Genomic DNA, 27,960 nt, shown 5'->3' with positions numbered 1-27,960 from the left:
CGGCCTACTAAAATTGCACATTCCCTGGACTAGCACAAGAATTAGAGAGAATGTGGTGGTCTCAGCCCATCTCAAGCCCCATCTGCCTCTTGCAGTATCAACATCTCACTGTGCTAGATGTAATTATGACATTTACACATAGTATTTAAATATGCCATGTAGAATTTAATATAGTTTTAAATTCAACATGCTTTTTAGTTTTGCTTGTTAGGTTGTCTGGGTCACAGTAGTTCTAAGGCTAAGCTTTGGCTGCCTCCTGGTGGTCACTGTGATTATTACATCCTATTTATCTCTTCCCAAGGAATGCAAAATGACCTTATAACTGCAAGGTCATATGACACTATGATTAAAAGGAACCCTAAGTCTCCTGTTGTAGCAGAGGAAGAAACTCACACTTAGAGAAGAAAAATGACTAAAATTAACACAGTGTAAATTAGTGCTGGAGTTCAGTGTAGAAATACAGTTATCGCATGTCATCATTCATTGATTTCAAGGCGTATGTTGAGGGGTGGAGAGGATAGGAATAAATAATGGACTGTACCTTTAAAAAATATAAAAAGACATGTAAACAAATATAAATGCTAGGAGTCAGGTAGGGTAAGAGCAAGATAAATAAGATTAATAATCTCCTGGGTTGCTGAAATAAGTTAGGACAAATTAAATAAAGTTAAATCTTGAAATGAGTGTACGTTTGCCAGTTGAATGGGGGAGGGTAATAAATTCTGGACAGAGGGAGTAGCATGAACAAGGACACAGGGGCACAAATTTATATGACCTTTCTTTAAGGAGGTAGGAGGAAGTTGAGAGTGGGGAAGGGATTTTTTTAAGAGAAAAGATATGGCTGGAAAAATAGGAAGGTCATGGGCATATTGTACTCTATTCAGTCATTTGGACTTTGTTCTGCAGGTAGAAGTGTTGGCAACAGTGTGGTGATGTGAGGGGTTGCCTTGGAGGTGGGAGCACTGGAGCAGGAAGGCAGCTGGATGTTGCTATAATCCAGGAAGCAGATGAGGAGGGCTCTGAGGAGGATACAGCCAGATCTGCATTATCCACATTGTTGTATCCCAGATGTTTAGCACATCTTGGGGCACTAACTAACTCTTCCTTAAATGAATGAATAGACAGTGAGGGTGTGATAGCCAGATGAAATATTCTGATTAGTTAGCAAGTGTGTACACAGAAAAAAGGCCAAGCATGCATTCCTTATTTGTATACTATTAGATTATTTGTATATTTTACTTGTAAAGTATAAAACTAACTATAGTAACAGGGAAGTAAAGGAAAGTTCTGGCTCAGTTTTCTAGTTAACTGAAAGTGAGGTGAAGTTGCCCAGGGTAATATAATGCCTCTGTGCTACAAAATATAAATATTTCATGTGATATCTTTTAAGTAAATAATGAGAGTGCTCAAAAATTATTTTTCGAGAAGTTTAGCACTTTAAAATCCCAGCCTTCTATTAAATAACTAAAAACTTAAACACTGATAAAAACCATACTAAAATTACAAACAACATTGTCACTGAGAGCTGTAATTAGGAGAAAGAAAATAATATTTTAATTCAAGAAGTTACAAAAAGTAGAGAGTTTTAGAAGCCCATGGTAAAAGAAAGAGCTATTTAGAAAGTCAGATTTGGTTTAGAACTAGGAAGCTTGAAGATCATTCTAGGGATAATAAAGAAAGCTGATTAAAGAAAAACCAACTTCCCAAAGGAATGCCAACAGTTCCAAATTGCTTGTTGTTTAAAAGACTGTCATCCCCACCCCACCTCCTTTTGTGCTTTACTCAACTGCTAATGTCTTTTGAATAAAAGCACGGGAATAATTTTGAACCAAAAGTGACTGATGCAGTGAAAGAGAACCAGGACATTACAGCTTTGGCACAAGCAAGCCCACCGAAGCAGAAATGTGCCCCCTAAGGCACATCAAAATTCCAGAATTTCTGGCTGCAGAGCAGAGCTGGGTTAGAGATATTTTTAGCTTATAATTTTTAAATGCTTTTTAAAAGTGATAAACAAATATAATCAGTAGAAAATATTGAAAATTCTGAAATATACTAAAAAAGAAAAATGTATTTCTTCCAGAATTATTCTACTCAGTAGCTACCACTGTTAAAATTTTAGCCTGTTTCTTTAGAATCTTCCTTCTTTCTTTCTTTCTTTGTACCTGGGATTGAAAGCAGGGGCAGTTAACCAATGAACCACATCCCCAGCCCTTTTTTTTTTAAATTTAATTTAATTTAATTTTTATTTTATTTTTTATTTTTTTAGGTGCAGATAGACACAACACAATGCCTAGACGAGCACTCCACCGCTGAGCCACAATCCCAGGCCCTTCATGTTTTATTTTGAGACAGGGTCTCACTAAGTTGCTTAAAGCCTAGCTAAATTGCTGAGGCTGGCTTTAAACTTGAGATCCTCCTGCCTCAGACTTCCAAGTCACTGGGATCACAGGTGTGAGCCACCACACCCAGTTTACAATCTTATTTCTGCACAATGTTTAACGAAGTTAGGATCCCAGCATCGTAAGTTTCCTATCATTTAAAATTCTCTGCAAATAATTATTTTAATTGATGACATGATGACCCTTAAGAATGTCTCATAATTTTCTTTAAAAATGTATTAATGGTATTTACATTTTTTTTTTTGCATCTTTGGGTGTATTTGTCCAAATGTAAAATTTTTTCCCTAAAGACAGTTTAACAATATGGAATTACTGATCATCATTTCAAGTCCTGGCCAAAGCCAGTCATGGACAGAATATTCCAACACTTTATGTCTGAGGAGATACCTGTCCTGCCCAACCTGCTGATGATCAATGTCACAGAGTTGCCTCGCATCTTGCCGGGGTGACAACCTAGCCATGTTAGGGCTTTTTATGATGGAGAGACTCTCATCTGATTTGGGTGGGAAACCTTCACTGTAACTGAAATATATGTCCGAGGAAGGAATGGCGGGGGGCATGATAGGGAACATAATCACCAGCCACACCTCAGCTTGATAAAGCATGTATTCATTGCTGAAATAGGTGTCCTTTGAACTTTTCCCAGTAAAATATAAATGGAGAAAAAGTACATGTCTCCCTCTCATTTTTGTCAATTGCCAAACTTTAGACTTCTATGGGATAATTTATGTCCAAGGGTACAACACATTTTTAAAGATGGGTCTGGCAAAATTAGAATAGGGGTATTTTCCGTGTTTAATCAGAACTTTAATGTAATTCATGGTTCAGGGAAATAAAGTCCACATTTACAAACCTGGAAAATTTAGTTGGAGGACCAAACGAAACAACAATAATCATAAACTAACTTCATAAACCATATAGTTTACTCTTCTTACCAGAAAAACAATTTTAGGGAAAGGAAATTCACTCAGAATATCTTACCCCGGCCTGGGATATCATTAGGAAGTTTATGGTTCCTCCAGACGAATGAGGGGCGTGTCTCCTCTGTAGTGGTACTATTTGTGTGGGTGTCATAAGTCAAAAGAATCTTGTACTGTGTCAGGGCACAAAAAAAGAAACGGATGAACAGGTGAGGTCTCCTGTCTTGCCCAATGATATTTGCATTTAAATAACACTTCTCACTGGAACAAGGTAATTGTAAAAAAGCTTGGAACTAGTTAGGATCTGTTTATTGGTTCATGGCATGAACATGGATTTATTTTTTTCTTGTGAACAAAATTTTTATATACACACTGTATCTAGGAGCAGATATGTAAACTCTTAAACAATTAATTTCCAAAAATGTGCAAGAAATTACTATAATTTGTTTACAAACCAAAACACATTAAAATCAATGGACTTTGGATAGTGCGTTCAGTGGTGTACGAACATGGATTTAATTTCCATGTGCGCCAATTAGTATTATATATCTTTATGGCCATGTACAATACCATTAGTCTCTGCCCAACACAGTTACTTTGATTCTTTAGAGAACTAGTCCACGTCGTTCATTTTTACCAATGTTAAAACAGAGTCCAAGAAAAATTTAATGGCCAACTCCAATTCTCGCCATACATGGTCACCAGTGTTTTCCACAATATTAAGCTGCTTTTGGAAACCATCATGAGTAAAGATATCACAGGTAAAACCCATTATAACATTTTTTAATACATGCCAAGGGATCCTGAGATAATTCTACATTCCTTAAATTCTATCAATTTCATAATTTTCTAATCTCTTCTATCCCATTAGGTCCCTACACATGACACTAATTAGTTACTACAATAAAAGATTTATTTTTCAAGTAATCTGCTAAAGGAAACATAAAAGGTATATTCTTAAATTATTATTGCAAATATTGAGACATTGGAAAAATAACCATCCTTCTAAATTTACCACCATTTCCTCAATATACTCTGGACAGATAGTTAACATTTTCAAAATTTTACACTTAAGAACAGAATATATAATTGCATACATTGAGGATAGGAAATATCTTATGTATTAGGACATGGCATATTGAATCTCTACTGAAAACTACCTTGGATATGGACTATCATCTCTGTAGCTGTCTTGAGAAGTAATCTCTGGTTTTCCCAAATATACATAATACAATTGATAGCATTAGATTATTGAAAAATTCAACCAAATTTGCTTTTAGAGTGGATAAATGCAGAGAGCAAAGTTTTTCACTTTGAGGAGTTGTCTGAGGCTGAGATAAGATATCATACATGTCTGCCTCTCTCCATGGGACATGAGGGCATCATCCCAGAAGCAAATACTTGGAGGAGGGTGTAGGTATATTTCTAGTTCCTATTAGTGGCTGAAACATTGAGAAGATCCAATTTTAAGGTATTCCCATGGATTTTATTCCAAAAATAGCATTATATTAAAGGTTCATTATAGTAACTAAAAACTATAGATTACTTCTCTGAAATGTTGCCCCCAAATTTCCAGTGTACCTTTCCCAAACTGCACATCTTTTCTCTAGTTTTTCACATTTGTCATTGTAGATGTCTTTTGCAAAGCTAGGTCAATATATATACACTCAGGTCATAACATTCACTCTGGAAAATGAAAAAAATGCATGACTTTTTCTCTTAGATTCCCCAGATATATCAGAATCTGATTTGTTGAAGGAAAAAGCATTTTATTGACCATTTGGTTGGCTGGAACAGTGGCTTTCATAGTTTGGATGAACACAACTTTGGATGACAAAGTGGGGTGTTTTCTTTTTAAATTAAATGTTGATCAGCTGTCACCTAGGTGCTGTATAAAAAGCAAAACACGGGAGACATGGAAAGATGAGTTTAACCCACTCCCTCTCTTTACAGGAATTTCTATAGAGGTAAGGAAAAAAGAGATATACATTGTAGATAAAGGCAAAAACGTTATGGGTCTGACTGTGTGCCTGAAGGATTGCACAGGTCATGATTTTCTTGGGAGTTTCTATATATATATATATTTTTAGTTGTAGTTGGACACAATACCTTTATTTATTTATTTATTTTTATGTGATGCTGAGGATCGAACCCAGGGCCTCGCACATGCTAGGCAAGAGTTCTACCACTGAGCAACAACCCCAGCCCATCTCCCTGGGAGTTCTGATGGAGAGAACAGAGACTATCTCATAGAAATCTTGAGTAGCGAAAATGAATAAGCAATTCTGAGGAGAGACTTGTTATCTTCTCATTGATATTCCATGAATAAATATTCTGATCCTTATATTAATATATTTTGGATGTTTATATATATATGTGTGTGTGTGTGTGTGTGTGTGTGTGTGTGTGTGTTTTCCCACACACATATGTATGGAGAGTAAATATAATTGATAATCTGGGTAATAAGTTCTTTGGTCTAAAATGCTTAAGGAATACTACCCCAAGTAGGGTATACTTATAAAACGGAAATGAACTGCCTTCAGATTCTAAGCATAACTTTTCCAATTGCTTTGCTGTCGACCCTCATCATGTTACTTCAGGTTATCCTCCTCACCCAGGTGTATCACCCCTATGTTTCCTGATAAGCCATCAGACGTACCTTCTGGTTGTCCATGGAGGCATACAGAAGCACCATAGTATTGTCAATATCCCCACAGTCGTCCAAAGTCACGGGACCCGTATAGCCTAGGGCAAAATCAGAGAGCTTTATAGGCCACTATTGACTTCTTGCCTGAAACCACGACAGAAAGGTTTCAAATAGCTCTATTTCAAATTTGCTGAAAAGTTGTTAAGCTGAATGTTCTTGTCAGAGGACACTTGAATTGGCTCTTGACCCTGAGATTTCTGAAGGATATTTTTGTGGGAGATGTTGTTTGAGGTAAAAATATTTTTCATTGCATTTAGGGTGACACTAAATGTAATCAGTTAATAAATTCCTCAATTATTAGTGACAAACTTTTGCTGAAAATATTTACTAACCTAGTCCCATAGTGTATAAGTCTAACTTAGGCCATAAAAAGAACAAAATCTCTTCACTATCATTTATCTGTGAAATAATAGCAGTGTAAGATGAACCTATTAAATGGCTGTTTGGATTTAAAAATGATCAAATCAGCAATTCCACATGGTTCAACATGATAATCTAACACTTATCTCACATTTACTACAAATCATCTCGGTGCTAAGTATTTTCTATGAAGTTATCATTTCATTCTCCCTAGACTACCATGATATGGAAACTATTATTATTTCTATGTTATTCATAAGAAATAATGTATAATTGCATTCAGAAATACTAAGTAATCTGCTCAGGATTGTAAAGCTGATAGGTCATTAAACTAAGACTAAAATAAATGTCTCCTGTCTGAGCCTGGGCCAGGGGCTCTTAGGATGCTTGACCAGGATCATGGAGGTAAGAAGATTAAGAATGCACTGAAGTGCCTGGGAGAACTTGGGACACATGGAAGGGTCCATGATTCTCTCTCCCTCCCTGCTTCTTCAGGGGACTGAAACGATCTCTTCTTATCATTGTCATAAACCACAGCTCCTGGTACAGCCCCCAGATCTAGTGCCAGGCAGCTTCTGCCCACTGAAGCTGACAGAAGACTCTCTGTGCAGTTGGACAAAGGTTTTCCAGAGTAAGACTTTAAAGGCAAGTTAGAGGAAAAAAAAAAATGTCTAACAGGAAAATTTCTTTATAATCTCTGGATAAGATCTGGGAAGTGAAAGGTGAGAATGTGGATAGAGACTTGTGAATAAAGGCGAAGTCAACCCAGCAGTTTGGAGGGACATGTGTTGTTTGGGATGGTATTGTTATGAGGGGTTTGGGCAGTTAGAGGTTTGACGGAGTCCTGGATCCTTGAAGGATAGAAAGGGAAGTATAAAGAACCAAAATCAAACTACAAATATTTCTCTTCTTGCTAGTCTCTGAGCATATCCAGGATGCCACTTGTCTAACTGCCTTGTGAGAGCTCATGCTTTCTGAGCCACATGCTGACTCTATGATACCCAAAGGTTCTGAAAGTCTGAGGTATAAACTACTGCCCAGTTATCCATAGTGGCATTCCCAAAATTGATGCAATGATGTTTGCTCCTAGTTGAGTTCAAAGGTCTTAGATCTTGAACCATCAATCGCCACCACCCCCATACCATGCCCCATTTCCCAAAGCCCACATCTCTTCAGCTGAGCTGTTTGCTTATAGGAGACCAGTACCTTGAAATGTGAGGTTCCTGAAAGCATGCGCAAATTTGGAAGTGGCAATAGCTTCTCCATTCTCAAGAAATATCTTCAGCATGTGCCCAAAGAGCAAGGTTCCATCCAAGTAAGCAAGAGCAAAGTCATTTTTTTCCTGAATAAGAAAGGAAAATCTTAAAAAGGATCCTCCTCCCCAAAAGAGATTCTGGTCTTGAGACTGCAGCAAAATGTTCTTGGGATCAGCAGGTCATTGGAAAGGTAAAGGAATATTTGACCCTTCCCTGGGTCAGTGTTCTTTGTTATCCAGTGGCACAATTCTGCTTTCTCTTGGGATCAATAAAATAAGAATACTCCTTTAGGGAAGTATCTACAGGCAGCTTTACTTCTTTCCCAAGGTGACAAAAGAAATAACTGCAGCCAAGAAAGTCAACATAAAGCATTTCCATGATTCTTATAAGATTTTATACAGAAATACTTGCTCATAGTTTAATGTTTTATTAAAGCGAAAAAGAAGAACACACATGCATGCACATGGGCACACACACACGAAAAAAACCTTGTCTTTAAGAATCCTGAATGTGACATGAACAGTTTTGGTGACAGAATACTACCAAGCCTACTTTGAGGACTGGGTATGACTTCAGGCCTCAAATGTCTGCCCTGGGGAGAATAATGGGCAGATCAGAACTCCTCTGTCTCTGTGGCTGTTGCGTGGTGATCCTCACAGAACTGGGCAATGAATTAACACTCTTGCCCCAGTGAGACCAAGTGGTTCTTTTACCTTACGCATTTTGGTCTGCCTGTCTGTGAAGAATCATGTTTGCCAGAGATAGGAAGCAATGCACCTGGGCTGGGGATACAGCTCAGTGTGAGTGCCTGCCTCACATGCACAAGGCCCTGGGTTCAATCCCCAGTAGCACACGCGCACACACACACACACAGCTTACCGGTAAAATACTCCTGGAGAAAGAGGTATTTATCATGGAATTTCCAGGAGGCAGAGTCAGAACAAGGACATTTTTCATATAATCAGGGGCTATGGCATTTTCCTCAAAGTAGTAGTCACTATAATCAAAAACATACGTTCCTCATAAAATTAAGTTCCTCCCAAAACTGAGGTGCATCTTCCACAATTCATAGAAAATATAACATGGGCCTGGAAAATACTTTAAAACTTTTTTGTTTAGTAATCTACAAAATTTTCTACCTCCCCCAGATAGAAGTGTTTCCCTCTACATTTGCTAAGATGCATGAGAGAACTTAGGCTGTTGTGATTAACATAGGGAAATGGAAAAGAAAATCAGAATACAAGGTACATCTTTGAGGGAAATTTTTGGGTTCTGGACATGTGAACCAATACTTGCTCCAAAGGCTTAATGACCCTGGGTGCTCTTAACAACTTAGAGATATTGGGATATGGTACAGAGAAATATTATCATTAAACTTACTTTCCAGATGGTAAAGCATAAGCATAAAAAGTAAACGTTTTCTCTAGCACTGTAAGCTTCTTGACAAGTGGGACAGTAGCTCATTGACCCTCATTTCATAAGCTCCCCGATGACGCTTGACACACTGCAGACTCTTGATACTGTCTGAGATTGCTCTGAAAATTATAGGGCTTCTATGCTTCCTAATCGTTTGGATGTTTCAAAATGCAAAGAATCTAACATGATCAAACTGCTATCACTAGAGTGATCATCATTTAATGTTTAAACACATCTGTGTGCTAAGGACTATGCTGACTCTTGCTCATATTATCACATCTAAATGGACACGCACAAAATGGACATTTTAATTCTCATTTTACAAACGAGAAGATTTCGTCTCAATATGCTAAGACTCAAGAGTCAAAAGGAACAGAAGTGTCAGAATTAGAATTTGAACACAAATTGGTCTATTTTTGAATCTCATGATGTTCTTGAAACTTAGCCATGAGTCCTTGGGGAGTACTCACAAAGGAAAACTAGCATTTTAGCAGTTGATGGAGGGTTGGCTGAAAGTAAAATTATACCAACTTGGCTACATTGAAGACAAAGCAGTCACTAGAATTAATGTGTTGGTGGGAGTGAAATGTTGATAACTTCCTATACTTCTATAGCTAAAAGGTTAGATTGATTGTTAATCTTCATGAACATCTAGCTGTGAAACAGGCCTGCATTCATTTCCCTTCACACTAGGAAAAGTACTCTTAGTGTGGGAGTAAAGACCAGGCTAATATCCGGGAGATGGAGAGCAGCAATCACCTCAGGTCTGAATGCAGACAGGTAATGATTAATGGTCCAGTCAGATAAGTAGTCACATGATTCAACTCATGGGACAAGGGGCACAGGCACGGCACACCAGCAACACCTCCTTTATGCTTAGAATAACTCATATTACCTTGGCACTTGTTAGTGAGTCTCCAGACATATTAACAGATGAGTGCTAAAAATATGTACAGGCTGTGATAAAAGATGGTTTCTACTCTGCAGAATTCATAGTGCAGAAAAAGTGCAGAGAAGTCACTTGGTGGCAATCTTTTCTTCTGCACATCTCTGGGACTGAGAATAGAAAGCATCCAACAAATTTAATCACATTAAGGTACAATGACTAAGTCCAATGTGTTCTGCATTATAATAAGGAGACCATGATTTAGTGTCCAAGTGGAAGCCCTTTTCCTCAGACAAATGCTCCAACCATATAGGATACTAGGACAACAGGAGTAAACTAGGACTCATCTGGGCTAATATGGACAACAGTCAACTTGATATAATGGACTCTAATGTCTTATTGAGATACTATAGTCCCAAAGAAGTGCAAAGAAAATATTACCACCAAGTGATTAGGTCTTAGAAAGCAAGGAATAATTTTACAAATCAAACCTACATAGCTAAAGCTTTACTCTCAACAAAGAGGCCAGAGAGAAAAGTAAAAGGGGGTCAAATGCCATTTGCAACTGAAGAAAACAAAATGAGGCCCATATTCACAGGAATAATATTATTGAATGGTTGAATGGTTGATTGAGTTATCTTTTCCTAGACAAAGACCTTAAAATCAGCGTGGGAATCAGGATCCTAGCTTGATGAGTAGGTCTCATGGATGAATGAACGTGGATTTAATGGACCTTTAATAAAATTTTGCATTCAGCAATGATGAAGGTGCCAAAGGACTCTATCCCTGCGAAGCTCACAATTGATTATATGAGAATGAGGGTGAGAAAGAAACTTTAATTCAAACACTACTGTCAAACTGAACCCTTTAAGAGGCTGTGCAAAGACCAAGTATCTGTTGGAAGCCCCTGGAATACTCCCTTTCTGAAAGGCGGACAGTCCCTCCAGGTATGATACCTACTTGAATAGATCCACTAAGATAATGACAGTGTCTTCAGCCACTTCCTGGTCACCCTTCAGGCTGTTGAAAGTTTCTGGTGTACCACACATAACAATTACTGGAGGAGAGAAAGCAAAACAAGGAGAGAAATCAACGGTTGTCTACACAAGATTGGGAGAAAAACCAGTTTTCTGGATTTGAATACAATAGGTCCATATTATATTTTTTTAAATTAATACCAAATCCCTAAATCTCATTCCCTTTTTCATTTATGGTTATGAATTCAGAATAGGACTGCATGGAATCTTTAAAAATCTTTTGGTCTTGGGTTGGGGATGTGGCTCAAGCGGTAAAGCGCTCGCCTGGCATGCGCGAGGCGCTGGGTTCGATCCTCAGCACCATATAAAAATAAAGATGATGTGTCCATCGAAAACTAAAAATAAATATTAAAAAAAATTCTCTCTCTCTCTTTAAAAAAAATCTTTTGGTCTGTTCGCTTAATTTCATAGATTTAGGGAGACTGACGCCAAAAGCCAAAGGGGTCCTTTGATTGGTAGATGACTGAGACGACTGAGACAGCTCTGAGCAGAACTCAAGTTGTGAATGCTTATTCCATTACACTGAGGTGGAGTCATTATAGAAGTCATTTGCAGAGAAGTGAAGTGCACCCTACCATTTCGAAAATGATTGAAAAGATACAGTAAAAGTGAATGTGAAAAGAATTTATAAAGTCCTTCTGAGCAACTTTCCTTGGGCTTTGCCTGTAGCTTTTTAACTTGGAACTCAGTCTTAGAAATTTGAGTGACAGAATCCAATCGGAAGCTCTACCAAAAACCATAGCTAACTATTTCCTAAATGCACGGTTTTGTGAGAAAGAGGAGTTGGGGGAGCTTCGTTAAACATTTTTTATTTGCCATTTTTGTCCAGTTGAATTGTAAAGAATTTAAGGGCATGAATAATGTTATACTTCTTTTATCCTCAGATCTTGGTTAATGTTTTGCAACTGGTAGGTTTTAATATAGCAAATTCTTAATCACAACAGTTTATTTGAGTGATTTCAGAGAATCTGCCAAGAAAGCATCTTTTCTTCAAGGAAATTCTCACAATTGATTCCTTTGTTCCTGATATGTTCTGGTTTATAAAAAGAATTTTATGGAAAGTGCAATAAATCACCTAATGATTTATGAGGTTGATTTTATTCCATTAGTTTTTCACACTTGGCTTCTAACTCATGGGGCAGGTGAGATATAGATTAGGAATGTGAGATGGTCTTTGCTGCCTTGTAATTTTTCCTGAGCCTGTATATCAATAAACTTATCTTCTTGGTTAGCAGGAGGATCAGGGTTCAGAACATGTGAGGATTAGTCACAAATCTAATAATATGTTGGATTAAAGTGCACTTAGCAGTTTACCAATGATAGCTTTTGATATCATTTTAGTTTCTAAAAGCTGGATGTTAGCATAATTATCTATATTCATTATGTGAATATATTTATTCAATCCTACTTTTGTGTTTTTCTTTCAGAGGACAAAAGATACAGTAAAAGTGAAACAATGAAGTAACTAATTAACTAATCAATGAAGGAAACAAAATAATAAAGTTTCAAGCAATTATAGATCTATAGATCTCCTAAATATACAGAATATATACAGGTAATGACGATAACTATTCAGTCGTAAGTTTGTCAGAATGACTCTGAAGGAGGTGGTAGTCATGAGGAAAGGTCTTGCAAAAAGATTGTTTTCCTATATTTTTACCATTGCTTTTCCTGTTATGATTCACTATGATATCCCGAAACTGGTCATCTCGTCTCAAGGTATCCTTGAAGCTGAGTACCTGAGAAAAATAGGAAACTCCAGCCTCTAGAGCATTAAGGTACCTGAACAGGAAAAGGAGAAAGTAAGAAGACAATTTTGTTTCCCTCATGGCCTTCCCATGACTTTCACTTGTCATTTGCAAATCTGTCCTGGGACTTTATTTAAAATTAATTTCTGCTATTAACACAATAGGTAGTACACACCATTATACCACTGATTTAAATTGTGGACAGCTAACTTAGTGAACGTATAGAGGAAGTTTTAGGGGATCTTCATGCATATATAGAAATAATAGGCATTTGATTGGTCCCTTCTACTTGCTTCCTGCTACTTATAGAAGGGAGGGTTTACTCTGCTCTATGAACCAGAAGCCATTGAATGTACAGTCCAAAAACTCAGAGTTGATAAAAATAATTTCTGCTCCTATGTGAAATGGTTTTTTTTTGGTGTTCTCCATTCACCCCAAAGTTTCTAGGGTGAGGTCTTAGAGCTGATTCCTATATTTTCCCAGAGGTGCATCCCTGTGGTATCCAATCTTATACTTCTGCAAACCTAGGGGGACAGAGACTGCAGAACTACGCAGCATTCTGGAAGCACCGCCAGTAACCCAACCAAAAGAATCTCTCTGCCACTTTTGCTACAGTTGATAAGTACATGTAGCATGGGCAGAACACACTTTCTCTGGTCTTATAGTACCAGTTATTTTTTTTTCTTCAGAGAACTTACTGTGGAGAATCAATAAAACTAATGTGAACATACTTTCAAAACTAGAAGGTATGTCATGAATGATTTATGCTGATTATTTTATGATACTTTATTTGCTTTGACACCTTTGCTTTTATATGTCTCTCTCTCTCTCTCTCTCTCTCTCTCTCTCTCTCTCTCTCTCTCTCTCTCTGTGTGTGTGTGTGTGTGTGTGTGTCCATTACACTGCTCTATAGATGAAAGGCACATCTGATAATAACCAGATATCTGCTATGAGTTTATGGCTTACTTTATGGTAAGTGCCCCACAATGTTAATGATCCTCCTTACCAGAAACAGTCCTCAGTCTCATTACCATCCTTATAAACATATGAAGTGTTCCAGGAAAAAGGTTTGAATGGCAGATCATTGATCTTCCAAAAGTCAACCAAGAAGTACATCAGTTTCCTAGCTGGAGACATCAGCCTGGTTAAGGTTTCTTTATAGTCACACGACAATCCAAAACTTCCAGCTGAAATCATGGGGTAGTTCAACTGGGTGTCAAGGCTATGCCGAGAGGTGAGAAATAAACCAATGTTAAGGTGAACTTAAGTAGCACAGATAAGATCCCTCTTTCACCTTTTCTAGCATGTGCATATAAATAGCACAAATCAACTAGGGTCATTGGAGCAAGGTTCTCATGTATATAGATATCCCTCCAGCACAGGTGAATTTAAAAACATGTATTGGCCATATGCTATGTTCCCAGCACACTGTGGATGGTTTCAGCATTATGCAGATTGGTTACTTTGATTTATTCCTAAATGAGTTATCATGCTTTCTGGGCTGGGAAGGGAATAGGACTGAGAAATAGAGATTTGGGCTACCAAGTTCATCATAATTATTTTAAAGCCAGAAAGATGCTTTTTCACATTTCCCTCCATATATTCCCTTCTTTCCAGCTCTACTAGGGACCACTTTTGAAATGGATGGTAACAAACGACTTTTCCTTCCTTGCTTAGCACAAGGAACCCTTCTTGTAATTCTTTAAACATATCAAGCTCCATTCTCCATCAAGACAGATGCCAGGATAATGCTCCCTGCCTCTTTTCCTGGAGAACTTTTATTCACCCCTGGGGACCTAATTAAGATATCTCTTTAAGAGGAAAACTTTCACTGATAGCTAAGGACAGGTAATGATTTCAGAGGGTATATGTTGACTATTTGTCATCCCCGCTGGACCGCCAGTTCCCTGAAGGCAGCAGCCTTGCCTGACAGCTCACCTCAGTCTGCTGGGCTCACAGGTCAGTGCTCGGTACGTATTTAATGATGGAAGGAAAGCAACATCCCTTTCCATCCTCCATGCTGGTTGGAAGGATTATTGGGTATCCTGCTTGCATCTCAAACTCACCATGTTCATGGTCGAATTTATCTTTTATTTTAACTCCTCCAAAATACCTTACCTTGATTTTTTCCCCCATTTCTTTCAGTGTTTTGAGATCTCAAAGTCTATTCCATGCCCCACTTCAATATCCAGTCATTTATGGAGTATGACTGATTCTACCTTCAACTATCTTTAAAGCTGTCCTCCGTTTCTTGCCTGCTGGCTTTTGCTAACTCAGGCCCTTCTTCTCCCTGTGGACTTTCCTGTCACCAGTCTCTGCCCTGTCTCACCTATATGTGGTCATCACTTATTCCTTTCAAAGTTGAGGTTCTGTTCATGCTCTCCCATGCTCAAAACTCTGGAGATTTCTATGCAAATCTCAACAGATACAACTTCTTTCACCTGGACTGCCCTCACACAGACTTCTAACTGTGGTCCAACTTAATGTTTCTAGTCTTTGTTATTCTTCCATACAGTTCCTGAACCCCAATTAATAAACACTTTCACAGACTTTCATCACTGCCCTCTTTACCTGCTTTTACATCTGCCTGGATGGGAAGATTACTCCCTGATCTTTGCCCATTAAAAATCGGTACCGTTCTTCAACACAAAACTCAGATTCCATTTCCTTCACGAGGTCTTTCCCTTTTTGAAGCTTAACCTCCTGAACCAGAGGTGACCATTTTCTTCCATGTATTCTGCACCTTCTTGTTTGCTCTTCTCTGATGGAAACTGTCTCACTTGTATTAGTCACCAGTGTCCCTGTCACCTTCTCTACTTGGCTGTAAAGGGGGTGTGTTTTACTTAATATTCTCTTCACTAACAAAAATAAAATGCTTCATTGCATACAGAAGGTTCTCACAAGTGGAAAATCAGTTTTTCTGGTCCCTCTTTCCTTGTCAGTAGCAACATTATAAGAGATCAGATAAGACAAATAGTGGGAATGAGCACAAGGAGTAGGAAGAGTGTGAAAATATCTGAATTTTGGTATGGAGGATGGAATCAGAAAGTGCTCCCGTGGTGTATCTATGGTGTCTGGTGGCCTGGATCTGGGTCTGTTTTACTGCTGGGCGAAGGTATCATAAGCAGACTTACCAATAGAAATTTTGGAAGTCTAATGCTTACCCTCCAAAACTATTGCATGGTGTCCCTTAGCACAGTTTTCTTTGTGCAGACAAAGGGTGGTCCTTGATTCAGGAGAACACTAAACAGGTGAAAGAAGTGCACAGGAGAGCCGGGTGCAGGGCTGCATGCCTGTAATCCCAGCAGCTCAGGAGGCTGAGGCAGGAGCATTGGAAGTTCAAAGCCAGCCTCAGCAATTTAGCAAGGCACTTGGCAACTCAGTGAGACCCTGTCTCTAATAAAATATTAAAAAGGGGGTGGGGATATGGCTCAGTGGTTGAGTACCCTTGGGTTCAATCCCCAGTACCAAAAGAAGAAAGAAAGGAAGAAAGAAAGAGAGAAATGTACATGTGAAGGATTTTGATTGAAGAAGGTGTGATCGGACAGAACAAAAGCATTTTGTGGTGATGTGAATTACACTGAACAAAATTAATGAAAGGGATGGGGGCAATTTTCCTAAAGCCAGATAAATTTTTTCATTCTGGAATATATTATAGGCTTTTTTTCTAAGACGACATGTGTAGTATGAAAACACTTAAGTATGCTATTTTTTCATTTTCAAATAAGTCTATAAAATAAGTATCTTGCTATTTATACACTTTTATAAACCTGCATATAAAACAGAGCCCCACTAATACCCGTGGGTGTAGCACTGCCCTTTTTATTTCCCCCCCTGCCCATGCTTTTGTGAATATTATCTTTATTAAACTCCTCAGGCTCTCCGAGGTCTGATGTCCCTGTTTTTTGCTAGGTCCCTGATTTTCTACTCATCATGTGTTGCCTCTTATGCTCCTACGTTAGTGACTCAAACTGAACAGCGACTGTGGTCACCCCACTGAGCAAAAGTAGAGCTACCTGGGGAAGGAAATAGCAAGTATAGAGAAGTGACAAAATATTAGGGTCCCAAAGCCCTTCATTGTACTGTCTTGACTACACTATTGGTTATTAAATCATTTAACTTGCAATAGCATGTTCTGACTTCAGTTCACAATGATAAAAACAAAAACAAAAAAACAACAGCAAACCAAACTACTTACTACATCTGGAAGGTGGAGTATGTGCATGAGGGTCCCATGAGAGCACAGCCCAGCTGACCTTTCCTCTGTAGGAGACAAGAATACCACTAATGACTAAAAAGAAATACATTAACAAATGAATAGAAAAGATGTGGCAACGGAAAGGCTCCTGGAAAGTTGGGACGTAGCCTGTCAAGAGTTTGAATGCACAGCAGAAAGGAGTTGCATATTGTGCTTGGGCCAGGCCAGGGACAACTTAAGGGTAGGGAGGTATGAGGGAGAGGAGATGCTGTGGGTAGAGGGGAATGTTATCCCACCAAGGTGAGGTGGATCTCTTATTGGTGGGGGTGGGGGTATGGGAAGAGATGAAGGAGGGGCTGTCAGGACAGATTGGGGATACGGAAGATTTGGGAGTGAGAGGACAAGTTTTAGTTTCAGGGAGAACTACAAAGAAGGGCTCCTGTGAATCACATGCCATGTGATCAATCGAGCAATTATCAAACTTATCTTCTACTATTTCTCCAAGGGAACCTGGTTGGGAACATCCCATTCCCGGTTTGGAGAACCAGGCCTCCATAGAGAAGAGGGAAGAATCGCATACTTCTCTGCAACTGGGAAGGAGAGTTTACCAAACTACCCTGGGCCACCTTGCGCCCTCCCAAGACAGACCCAGCCAAGCGTCCTGACTTGAGTGCCACCTCTCTGGTCAATGTGAGGTGACTGATTAAAGTTCTAGAGTCATGGCTCTACTCCCCACGTTCTTAAATGTCATTTCCCTACTTTCTAGCAGTTGGGCATCTTGAACACCTATGTGTCACTAAAGAGTTTGTGCTATTCTTCAGCTCCTTAAAGTTTGCCTTAGATTGGAATTGGGAGGAGGAACTGGGCAAGAACCTTCCCCTTCCCATTTCTATTCTTAGATATTACCATTACCACTTGAAGTCAGGTTTCAGATTCAACCCTCAAGCAACCGGCCTGCGACCTGATATGTGGCAATGGCTTGAAACAGATTTCTCATGTGGGGCTGGGAAATGTGTGTGTGTGTTTTTTTAATTGTTCTTTTTAGATAGACATATTATCTGTGTATTTTAACACATTATATATTCATGGAGTGTAACTTATTCTAATTAGGATCCCATCCTGTGGGAACATGATGTAGAGTTTCACTGGTGGCGTATTTACATATGAACATAGGAAAGTTATGTCCGATAATGTGTTTTTAGATATGGCTCCTCAGATATTTCTTGAGGGAAACAAAGGCAAACCAGGTTCACATCAACATGTACATTTTTAAAAAAGTTTATCATCAGTTGAAAACAAAATAATTCCTCTCTATATTCCTGAAAGTGTGCAGATAGTACGTAGCTATGTTTCTCCCCACATTTCTGGATTCCTGGAGGGCATTTGGAGAATCCATAGGACACAGGCCAGAAACCCGGCCTCCAAAGCAGTCCACTGCTTGGCTGCAAAGGATGGGGAGATGCTTCATGGACACGTGCACAGGTTTCGCACTGTGACCATCCCAAGCCAAGGGGGTGGGGTGGGGTGAAAGCTACATCTACAGAAGAAAACACTTACTGTAATTTCCCTGAGGAGATCCAAGCCTTCGCAGGTGCTGCTCCGGCAGTCGCCTGACTTGTGAATCAGACCATCGGAATATATAAAGGTAGCATTCACAGTCACATTTAAGCCTGTTATCCAGAAGGGAGGGAAAAGAGAAAACTAGGTTTTTTTGTTTGTTTGTTTGTTTTTGTAATTTATACCAACTCTAGATTTATCTCTTTTTACTGATTCTGAGGAAAAAAAGGAAGATCCATTTCCAGGCCTGGAAATATTTGAATTCTGAGTTTTTAATTCTATTCTTCAGTCATTCCCCCCTCCCCTACCCTATCTTTCTGTAAGTTTCTTTCTGTTCATTTCCCTCTCTCCACAGTATAAAAGCCATACATTATAAGAGTAAAATGCCATGATCTTTAGTAAATAAATGGAATTGTGCAGCCCTCATCATTAAGTCCCGAGTTTTCAATTCTGTGACTATTTCAATGAAACTGACACAGGTGCATTAAAACAGGTTGGAAACCATAGTCTGGGACTTATATATTATTATATCAATTAATTTGAGTTAATAATAATTATATAGTTAATATTACAAAGATTATGATTATATTCTTATATAATTTGGTTACATAAAATATAATTGCATTATATATTTTATGCTATATTTAAGTTTTTTTTTTTTTATTATTGGCACCAAGGATTGAACCCAGGGGTGCTTAGCCATGGAGCCACATCCCTATTCCTATATTTAAGTTTTTATAAGTGTTCCACATCTGGGACAATGGGAGAAAATGACATTTTCGTATGTCTGATGTTCTTGTCATCTTTTCCCAACTCCAGGTTCAGCAAATTTCTTACACAGAGTCGGACAGTGTGGGGAAAGCAGAAACAGATGCTATGATGTCCTGCTCATTCCCAAGATGCTGGTTCTGTTTGCTGCTAAATGCATACACAGTTACAACCTTCCTTGGTCTTCGGTCTTTGTTCATTCAGCCAACAAATACTTGTTAAGTTTCTGCTATGTGCCAGGCACTCTTGTTTGTGCTCAGGAGATAGCATTGATCAAAATAAGTCCCTGCTTTCATGAAGCTTACATTTTCTTTGGGGGAATCACCCAGAATTGTGCTATTTCTCATAGAGTGGCTGTGGAAACCCCTAGGGGGAGCCAGAATCTGAGTGCCACAAAAAAGCGAGGCATGCAGACACAGGTTTCCTGTTGGAGATAAAGCAAGGGCAAAAGTCTTGGGCAGGATGGTTTTAGAAGCAGTAAGGAAGCCCCTGCAGTTATGGCAGAGCTAGTAAGGAGCAGAATGGCAAGAGAAAAGGTCGAGGGAGCACATATCACTCAGGACCTTGTAGGCTTTAGTAAAGACTTTCAATTTATTCTGGGATGGGATGTCTGGGGTCGGGGTGGAGGGTTAAGCAGAGAAATGATATTGTCTGGCCATCATTTAAAGAATATTTCTCTGGAATCTTATATGGAGAATAGATCATAGAGGACAAAAAAAAAGCAGAGAGGTTAGTTAGGAGTCTATGATTCACCTAGGTTAGCTTGAACTAAAGTACTAGTAGCAAAAGTAGAGGAAAATTGTTGAATTTTTTTTGTTGTTGTTGTTCTTATTAGTTACACATGTCAGAAGAATATATTTTCACATACATATATGGAGTATAACTTCCCATTCTTCTGGTTGTACATGATATGAAATTACATTGGTCATGCATTCATATATGAACATAGGAAAGTAATGTTTGATTCATTCTACTGTCTTTCCTATTCCCACCCCCTCCCTTCCCTTCATTCCCCTTTGTCTAATCCAAAATACTTCTATTCTTCGCCAATCCTCTACCCCCTTATTATGAGTTAGCATCCGCATATCAGAGAGACTATTCAGCCTTTGGTTTCTTGGGACTGGCTTATTTCACTTAGCATGATCGTCTCAAATGAATCTTGGAGGAAGGGCTGGCAAGAAATTGCTGACAGATGGGATAAAAAGCATGAGAAAATGAGGACTCAGGATAACGTCGATATTTTTTACCTAAGCACCGGGTAAAGGGAATTGCTATTGACCGAAGTAAGAAAGAATGTGGGAGGAGCAAGTTTGTGTATTCCAGGGAGGAATCAGAGTTCAGGTGGACATGTCAGTTGTGGGATGCAGATTAGACTTCCTAACAGACTTAAGTGAGCAGTTGAATATACCAGTGAGGGATAAGTATCAGAGCAGTTATACTTACTGATAAAAACTGTCACCTGTGTCTCTCAGATTTATAATTTTAGCACAAAAGGGATGTCTTAGATTTCTAGAAAACAGCTTGAGACAAAAGTTTCACTGGGCTAGGAGCTGTGGCGCATACCTGTAATCCCAATGGCTCAGGAGGCTGAGATAGGAGGACTGTTGAGTTCAAAGCCAGCCTCAGCAATTTAGCGAGACCCTAAGCAACTCAGCAAGACCTTTTCTCTAAATAAAATATTTTAAAAAAGGGCTGGGAATGTTGCTCAATGGTTAAGCCCCCCTGGGTTCAATTCCTGGTACCAAAAAAAAAAAAATTTTTTTTTCAATGGGGTTGTCCCATGTAATAGATGATGGGATCTGAAGTCATGATTATCTCATCCCTAACCCATTGTGCATTTTTGATATCTCAGATCCAAACTCATGCATGAGAGAGTAATTTTTGCCAGGTTAATATCACCATTAGTATTCTAAATGGTGTAAGAGTTTTGATTGGATTTCACTGTAATTAAAAATTTCTCTCTTAGAAATATAAGAATTCAAAACAAGTTTCTCTTTGAAATATCTGCTTGGTCATAGGAGCATCTAGTCTTACTGAAGAGTTACCACTCCCGATGTTAAGCATTTCCTGTGTGGTCCACTCCCAAAGACAGAGTGAAGGGTTCTCATTCTGGCCTGAGATCTTTGGATAATAGCTTTAGGTGAAGGCTAAGGCATTGATTGAAGGATATGGGAAATGACAACCCCCAAGACAAGGAAATGATAATCCCTGGGAAGAAAGTGAAGCATTGATTCTTTCCCAATAAATCCTTTCCCAGTGACAAGACAATCTCTGGGAAAGAGATATCCATCCATCCTAAAATGGCAGTCCCTGGAAAGAGGACAAGGATTGATCCTTTCCCAATAAATCCTTTCCCAGTGACAGTACAATAGACCCTGGAGGGAAAGAGATAAGCACTGAATGCTGAACCCTCCATCCTTGTCCAGCAAAAACAATACCCAGTAATAACAAGTTTCAGGTTCTCACAACATGTTTCTTGAATGCCCAAACTGACTCATTCTGTTAAAAAGATTAAGTCATCTCTCAGTGTCCCCTATAAAAACCCAAACCCCTTCTGTAACAAGGGGCCATTTTCTGCCCAGAAAATGAGCCCCTCTGATGCCCAAATCTTTTGATGAATAAAAGGCATAGCTGATCCATGAAGTCTGCTCCCATCCTGGTTATTTGTGCTTTCATTATGGGGCCAACACCGTTTTTGTTGTTGTTGTTGTTGTTGTTTACACTGATGACAATATTCCTGGGTATTCTAGGCACCACATTTTGAAAGATAAAAATGAGGTAGCAGAACATATCAAGCTCTGTCTCTTATGCTATTGTGTCCTTTCAGTAGAAAAATAATCTGGACAAATGTCTGATTGCTAAGCCAGAGACATTCTTAATTTGCCAAGACTACCCAGAGACTGGAAAACTCAGTCGTTAGTCTGTCATTGTGAGTGACTTTCTATGTGTTCTTTTTAGAGGCTATTTTAATTTCCCTGACATGATATCCTCATATGTAAAGAGAGGTCTGTACCTAAATTGTCCAGTGGGATAATTTTTAAATAATACCTCTAAAAGTGTAAAGAATATCTATAATAGAAGTTCTCCTGAATATCCAAATAATGCTTTTAAAAGTAGAGACCTGTTATTCCTCGTGATGGAAGTATCTTTGCACACATTCCTACAGCCACCTAAGAAATATGATTATGGGAAATGACAATCCTACCAACTAGGGAGCACTTTCTTTTATTTTTGGTTAATTCAAGAATGCATACACTGGTACTTTGTTCAGTAAGAGGTCCAAATAAGAGGTGTCAGTTCTTTGCTAGGACTTTGCTAGGATAAGAGGTTAATAAGATTAGACTTGTCAGAGAAAATCAGTGGAAGAGGTGAGGTTAGTGATGGGTTTAGTAATAATTAACACTTGAGTATGGCCATGAACCAACCACAGGACTAAGCATTTTATAATGTTTATTCGAGATAATTCTCACAATAGGGAGAATACAGGGCGTTGAAGCCAGGAGAACAGGAGGCTGGGGTGCAGGCGAGGAATGGTAGAAAAGAGGGCAGGAGAAGGTCTTGGGAAACAGCAGGAGTCATCAGGCTGACCAGGAGGCAGTGTGCAGGAGCCTGATAGAACCTGGGCTTCAGAAAGATGGTAGTACTCACCCCTATTAATGTGAAAGCTAACTCCTCCCTTGACTTCTCCTGTCTCTATGAGACTTCTGCTCTCTCCTACCTCCATGAGGTACATTGAAAATGACCCATTTAAAAATCGTAGGCTCCAGGTAGTTCATGAGTGGCACAATAAAACCCAAGTGTTAAACCCTGAACAGAGCTTGGGAAAAAGGAACCATGGTGAGTTGAGTGTGACCTTGGACAAGTGACTTCACCACAGGGGCCCCAGTTCCTCTTCCACGTGTTGTTATAATAGACTGAAGCATCTCTGTCGCAATATGCCTGGCATTGGGATATGAATTTTTACATGCATCATTTTACTTAATTCTTTTCTGAAAACTGCAAGAGAACTAATATTTGCCCTAATTTTTAAATGAGAGAATGATGTCATAGAGAAAGTTGATTTCCTTAACATTACAGAGCTAGTAAGTAGTGGAACTGGGATGTGAGCCTAGGGCAGTCTGATTCTAGAATTTATCCTGAGTCCCTTTCAGGAGGTCCATGAAGTCAAAGCTATTTCATAATTGCACTAAGATATTCTTTGCTTTTTCTACTCTCTTTCATGAGCATATCATGGAATTTTCTGGAGGTACATGATATATGTTATATTGTAACAGACTGAATATAGAGCCAGTATGAGAATTTAGCTCTTTCATTAAATTGAATATTAAAGACATTCTCAATATGCGAATCAGTACCACTCTTGGCACTTGCTTTGTTTTGGCTTGAGAAATATAGATTTTTTTTCTTAGAAACATTAACAGATAAAATGTTTGTTATTTTTAGTGAATTTATAAGCAAATGTTTTAAACATTTCTCAGCTTTAATTTCCAATCTAATAAATATCGATAAACAAATAAACCACAATAAACAAAACTCTTCAAGACCATCAATTTTTCCCTTGATTCTTTTTAAGAGTATAAAAGGTCTTAAGACCAGAATGTTTTAACATTTTAGATTCACTCCAGTGGAATATACTATAATATGCTATCTTTGCCTATTTTATCTCTCCACATGATTTCTCAAAAAAAAAAGACTGAACATTTTTCAAACAACAAACAAGTATGAACTTTAAACTCTTAATTTTATTTTATTTAACTCTCAGATATATTGTTTTAAAATTTTTTTCCAAATAGCAATGCTCAGTATATGTAGAACATGAACTATCTTCTCTCTAAAACCTGCTTCTCTTTTGTTTACTTTTCATGAATATCTATCCAACAAAATGCATTATTGAAGGGGGGGGACAATCTGAGTGAGAGTTCTATAGAACTCTCCACTTACTTAATCCATTCAACAATCTCACCATTAGTACCTCTATATTACCAATCAGATGAGTGAAGTTTCAAAATAATAATTCATCCACTCCGATTCAAGTAGTAAATGGTGGAGCAGGAATTCAAATCCAGGCTGTATGAATTTGGAGATCAAGGTTTTAACCTGTACCCTGCACTATTTATTTTATATGCCAGGCATGTTTTTCTCCAAATAGAAATAACGGCCCAGCAACAGCAACAACAACTGCCGTTTATTGAGTATTTACCCAATAAAGGGACTTACATGCATTTCCTCAGCGAGTCCACACTCTACCCATAAACTGTAACTACCACTTATTCTGATTTTAGGGATAAGGAAACTGAAGTTCAGAAAATGTAAGTAATTTACTTGAGGTTATATTGGCTGTAAGTGGTTGGTCAAGAATATGAACCAAGATCTGTCAGATTCCAAGTCTCCGCTTCTAATAAAGATCTTAGTTCATCCTGTGCAAAGATCTTACAGTAGCAATATGATACACTCATCAGAACCAGACAGAAATGGATCTGGATCCACTTGAAACAGACAACCTGTAGGGCCTTAACAAAGTTATGACTTCTGCTCTAAAACCAGTGTCAATTATACAACCCCACAGAGCTGTGGCAATTAAAGAAATTATGTAATGAAAGTACTTAGAACTTATGTAACACATGACCAGTACATAATGAACAAGGAAACCAGGGCTCAGAGAGTCTGAGGGACCTCACTCAACCAGGGTCTCAGAAAAACAGAAGAGTTGTGGGCAGAGACCTCAATTCAGATTCTCAGACTTCAAATCCAGTGTTCTTTTCACTATCTCACACTGTCTCAGTAAAAAAGGGGATTTTATTAAATAACTTCTAAATTCCAGTGTAGCTCTAGATCAAATCCATTCGTTTACATCTGAATATAGTTTCAGAAAGAATTGAGAAATATTGTAAATACACAGAAGTAAGTTATACATATCTGAACTGTTGCTCTAATTTCCATAAGATTTTTCCCATAGGATTTTAAGTAGAGAAGATCAAGATGTATCGTTCTTAAAACGGATAACTATTAATATGTATCAAATTCTCATCAACTCATTGATTCTACTTCTGTTAACCTAGTCTCAGGGAGTAGAGGAAAAACTATATACAAGAAAACATTTATTGTAGTATTATAAAAACAATCACAAGAAATTAAATAGAATAAAATATTCTACCATAGGAAAATTTCAGAAAACTTGGGTAATATTTATTCTAAGGGATATTGTGTATGTGTTCACATGATAACTAGGAAGAACACACAGCAATAGGAAAATTGTCACTTATGGAATAATGTGAAGTGACACAGAAGTATGCAGAATTGTTTCTATGGCATATGGATCACCAACCACATTCTTAAAAGAGGCATGTGAAAATAGACTGAAAACTTCCAGTGAACAGAAATTTTCCTGAACAATTTATTTTATATTTTACATATTTTATGTAATAAAGTTTATGTTTATAATTAAAAGATACAGTGAGGAACTGTAATAATGAATTTGATTACCAGTTTATTCTGCCTACTACATATGATAATTGCAGCCAGGGGTGATGTAAAGAATCCACAAGTTCAGAGAATAATATATCATTCTCTGGATAGAGATAGATTTGGTGCCTGAATGAATTTTACTCCCTTATTTCATCTTCTTGACTGGTAACCCTGTGGGTAATATTTATTCTAAGGGATAAATATTACCCAGGACTTGAGATTGAGCTGCTCTTGAGCTGCTATAGAAGAAAGCACAATGCCTCCCTGAACTGGGCAATAAACCCAGTTTTAACGGGTTTTTTTTTTACTGCTGTGAACACTTTACATTTTCCTGGCTTGAAGCTATCCCCAGAAAAGGTGCATGGTAAGTGAGCACAACATGGTCAGGTTCAAATTCTCCCCACTGAAGATCTACTGCCTGGAAACAGAAAGGGGTTTAGAGATGGACCTTGGGGAAGGTCGAGCGATCAGGCAAAGTACAGAAGGTCCATGCTTAGCCAGAGGTGGTAGCAGAGGAGGATTCTATTAGCCTGTTCTTACCAGCTTCGTGCAGACGCATTCTCACTATGTCCAATCCCTCATTCACAGCTTCTCTCAACTTATCCAGGGGCTCTGGGAAGGCCGAGTTGTTCATCATCAGGACGCTGATCTCATAGCTGTCATTATGGCAGTTTTGACTGAACTGGGAGGCCCACAACATCAGCCAAGGCTGGAACAACAGTGAACACAAAGCCAAGCCCAGCAGTGGTGTCTTCATGACTTAAAATCCGTACTCCCCACACTCACTTGCTTTGTTCTGGCTTCCAGGGACGTGGGAACTCTGGCTGGATAGCCTCTAGCTGACTTGCTGTGTCCACTCCTCTCCACACTCCTTTCTGGTCATGCCCCACTGGTCACATGGGCCATGGGACACAGCCTGCCTACCAGCAATTAGCAGCTGCATTATGGTAGGAGATGAACCAAAGTTCACTATATGTTTGCACACAGAAAGGTTAGAGCTATAAACAGGGAAATTGCCTGGGCCTCACCCAGTAAAATACATCAACTTGTGACACAACACTGAGAAGAGAAAGAAGAGGATGAGTGTCATATATTATACATAATAATCCTTGTGGAATGGAAAATAAAGGTCAGAGGACTTACAGAAAGCATAGATACAATGGACAATTAGTTCTTAGGCTTTTGCTGTACATCAAACAGGAATACTCAACCAGGAAGAGCTGTGATTCAGTTATCTAGTCAAAAGCTATTTATTGAGACTTGACTATGTGTCAGGCATTGGTAAGGTGCTGAATATCCAGTCACAGGAGATGTAGAGACATTAACATTCTCATGGAAGATGCATTCTAATGAAGGAGACAACATTAAACAAATAACTATAAATAATTAAATTCAGTAGTGAAAAAAAGTACAGGGTGCTATGGGAGCACACAGAAGGTTAACATCACCTATTCTAGAAAACCAAGGAAGCTTCTCTGGGTCAGTGTCCTCTAAAGTTGAGCACTGATGGATGAACAGGTATTAGCAGAGTGAAGAGATAAGAAGGGCATTCTAGGCAGGGGGACAGCTTATGTAAAGACATAGAGGTAGGAGGGGGCAGGGAATGTTTGAATAACTGAAAGAGGTCTAGCATGGTTGGGGTGCGGGCAGCTGGGAGTGAAGAGTCAGCAGAGAATGCTAGAAGACCAGGCTGCAGAGGTTCCCACAAGCTATTAAGGATTTGGGACTCTATCATAAAAGCTGAGAAATTAACTGAATCAGGTGAATTTTGAAAAGACCACTTAGGCCAACATGGAAGCAATGTCCTGGAGAGAAGCAGGTTCTGGAACAAAGAAAGCATAAATGAATTCTAAATGAGGGCTGTGGCAGTGGAGTTGGGTTGAAGAAATATCTAAAAAGAAAATGGAATGGAACTTGATGTTTGACTAGATTAAGTCATGAAGGAGAGAGAGGAACAAGGGCAATCATGACAGTCTCAACTGGGTGACCAGCTGTTTACTGAGCTCTGGATTTAAATGGAGATTGGAGATGACCGTGACCCTAATCTGCCACAAGGAAGGAGGAGAAGCAGGTGACCATGATCCTGGCCCACCATGTGGTAGGAGGAGAGTGACCCTGGCCCACACAGTAGGGGGAGAGCAACCATGCTGCAGCCCCATCTACTCACACGTGGGGTGGCTTTCCCTGCTGGGTTCCATATAGTGACAACAGCCAGGACCTACAAGATCATCATCCAGATTCTT

At 38.8% G+C, this 27,960-nt stretch overlaps 1 protein-coding gene across 1 annotated transcript in view; it reads right to left on the bottom strand.

Annotated features, from left to right (window-relative positions):
- Gucy2c (guanylate cyclase 2C) overlaps positions 1-26,474 on the bottom strand; it is a 67,660-nt gene extending 41,186 nt beyond the window's left edge. The window contains exons 1-10 of the mRNA XM_026414174.2: positions 26,258-26,474; positions 18,485-18,597; positions 16,928-16,992; positions 13,736-13,951; positions 12,642-12,763; positions 10,905-11,001; positions 8,522-8,639; positions 7,593-7,728; positions 5,979-6,064; positions 3,381-3,492 (exon numbers count right to left, since the gene is read on the bottom strand). Coding sequence (XP_026269959.1) covers positions 3,381-3,492; positions 5,979-6,064; positions 7,593-7,728; positions 8,522-8,639; positions 10,905-11,001; positions 12,642-12,763; positions 13,736-13,951; positions 16,928-16,992; positions 18,485-18,597; positions 26,258-26,474 — 1,282 coding nt within the window. The remainder of the gene's footprint in view (positions 1-3,380; positions 3,493-5,978; positions 6,065-7,592; positions 7,729-8,521; positions 8,640-10,904; positions 11,002-12,641; positions 12,764-13,735; positions 13,952-16,927; positions 16,993-18,484; positions 18,598-26,257) is intronic.
- Between the last annotated feature and the right edge of the window lie 1,486 nt (positions 26,475-27,960).

Source organism: Urocitellus parryii, chromosome 5, assembly GCF_045843805.1.
Source record: "Urocitellus parryii isolate mUroPar1 chromosome 5, mUroPar1.hap1, whole genome shotgun sequence".
NCBI classification, from domain to species: Eukaryota; Metazoa; Chordata; class Mammalia; order Rodentia; family Sciuridae; genus Urocitellus; species Urocitellus parryii.
The sequence above is the reverse complement of the archived record's forward strand: the minus strand, read 5'-3'. Positions and strand labels throughout refer to the sequence as shown.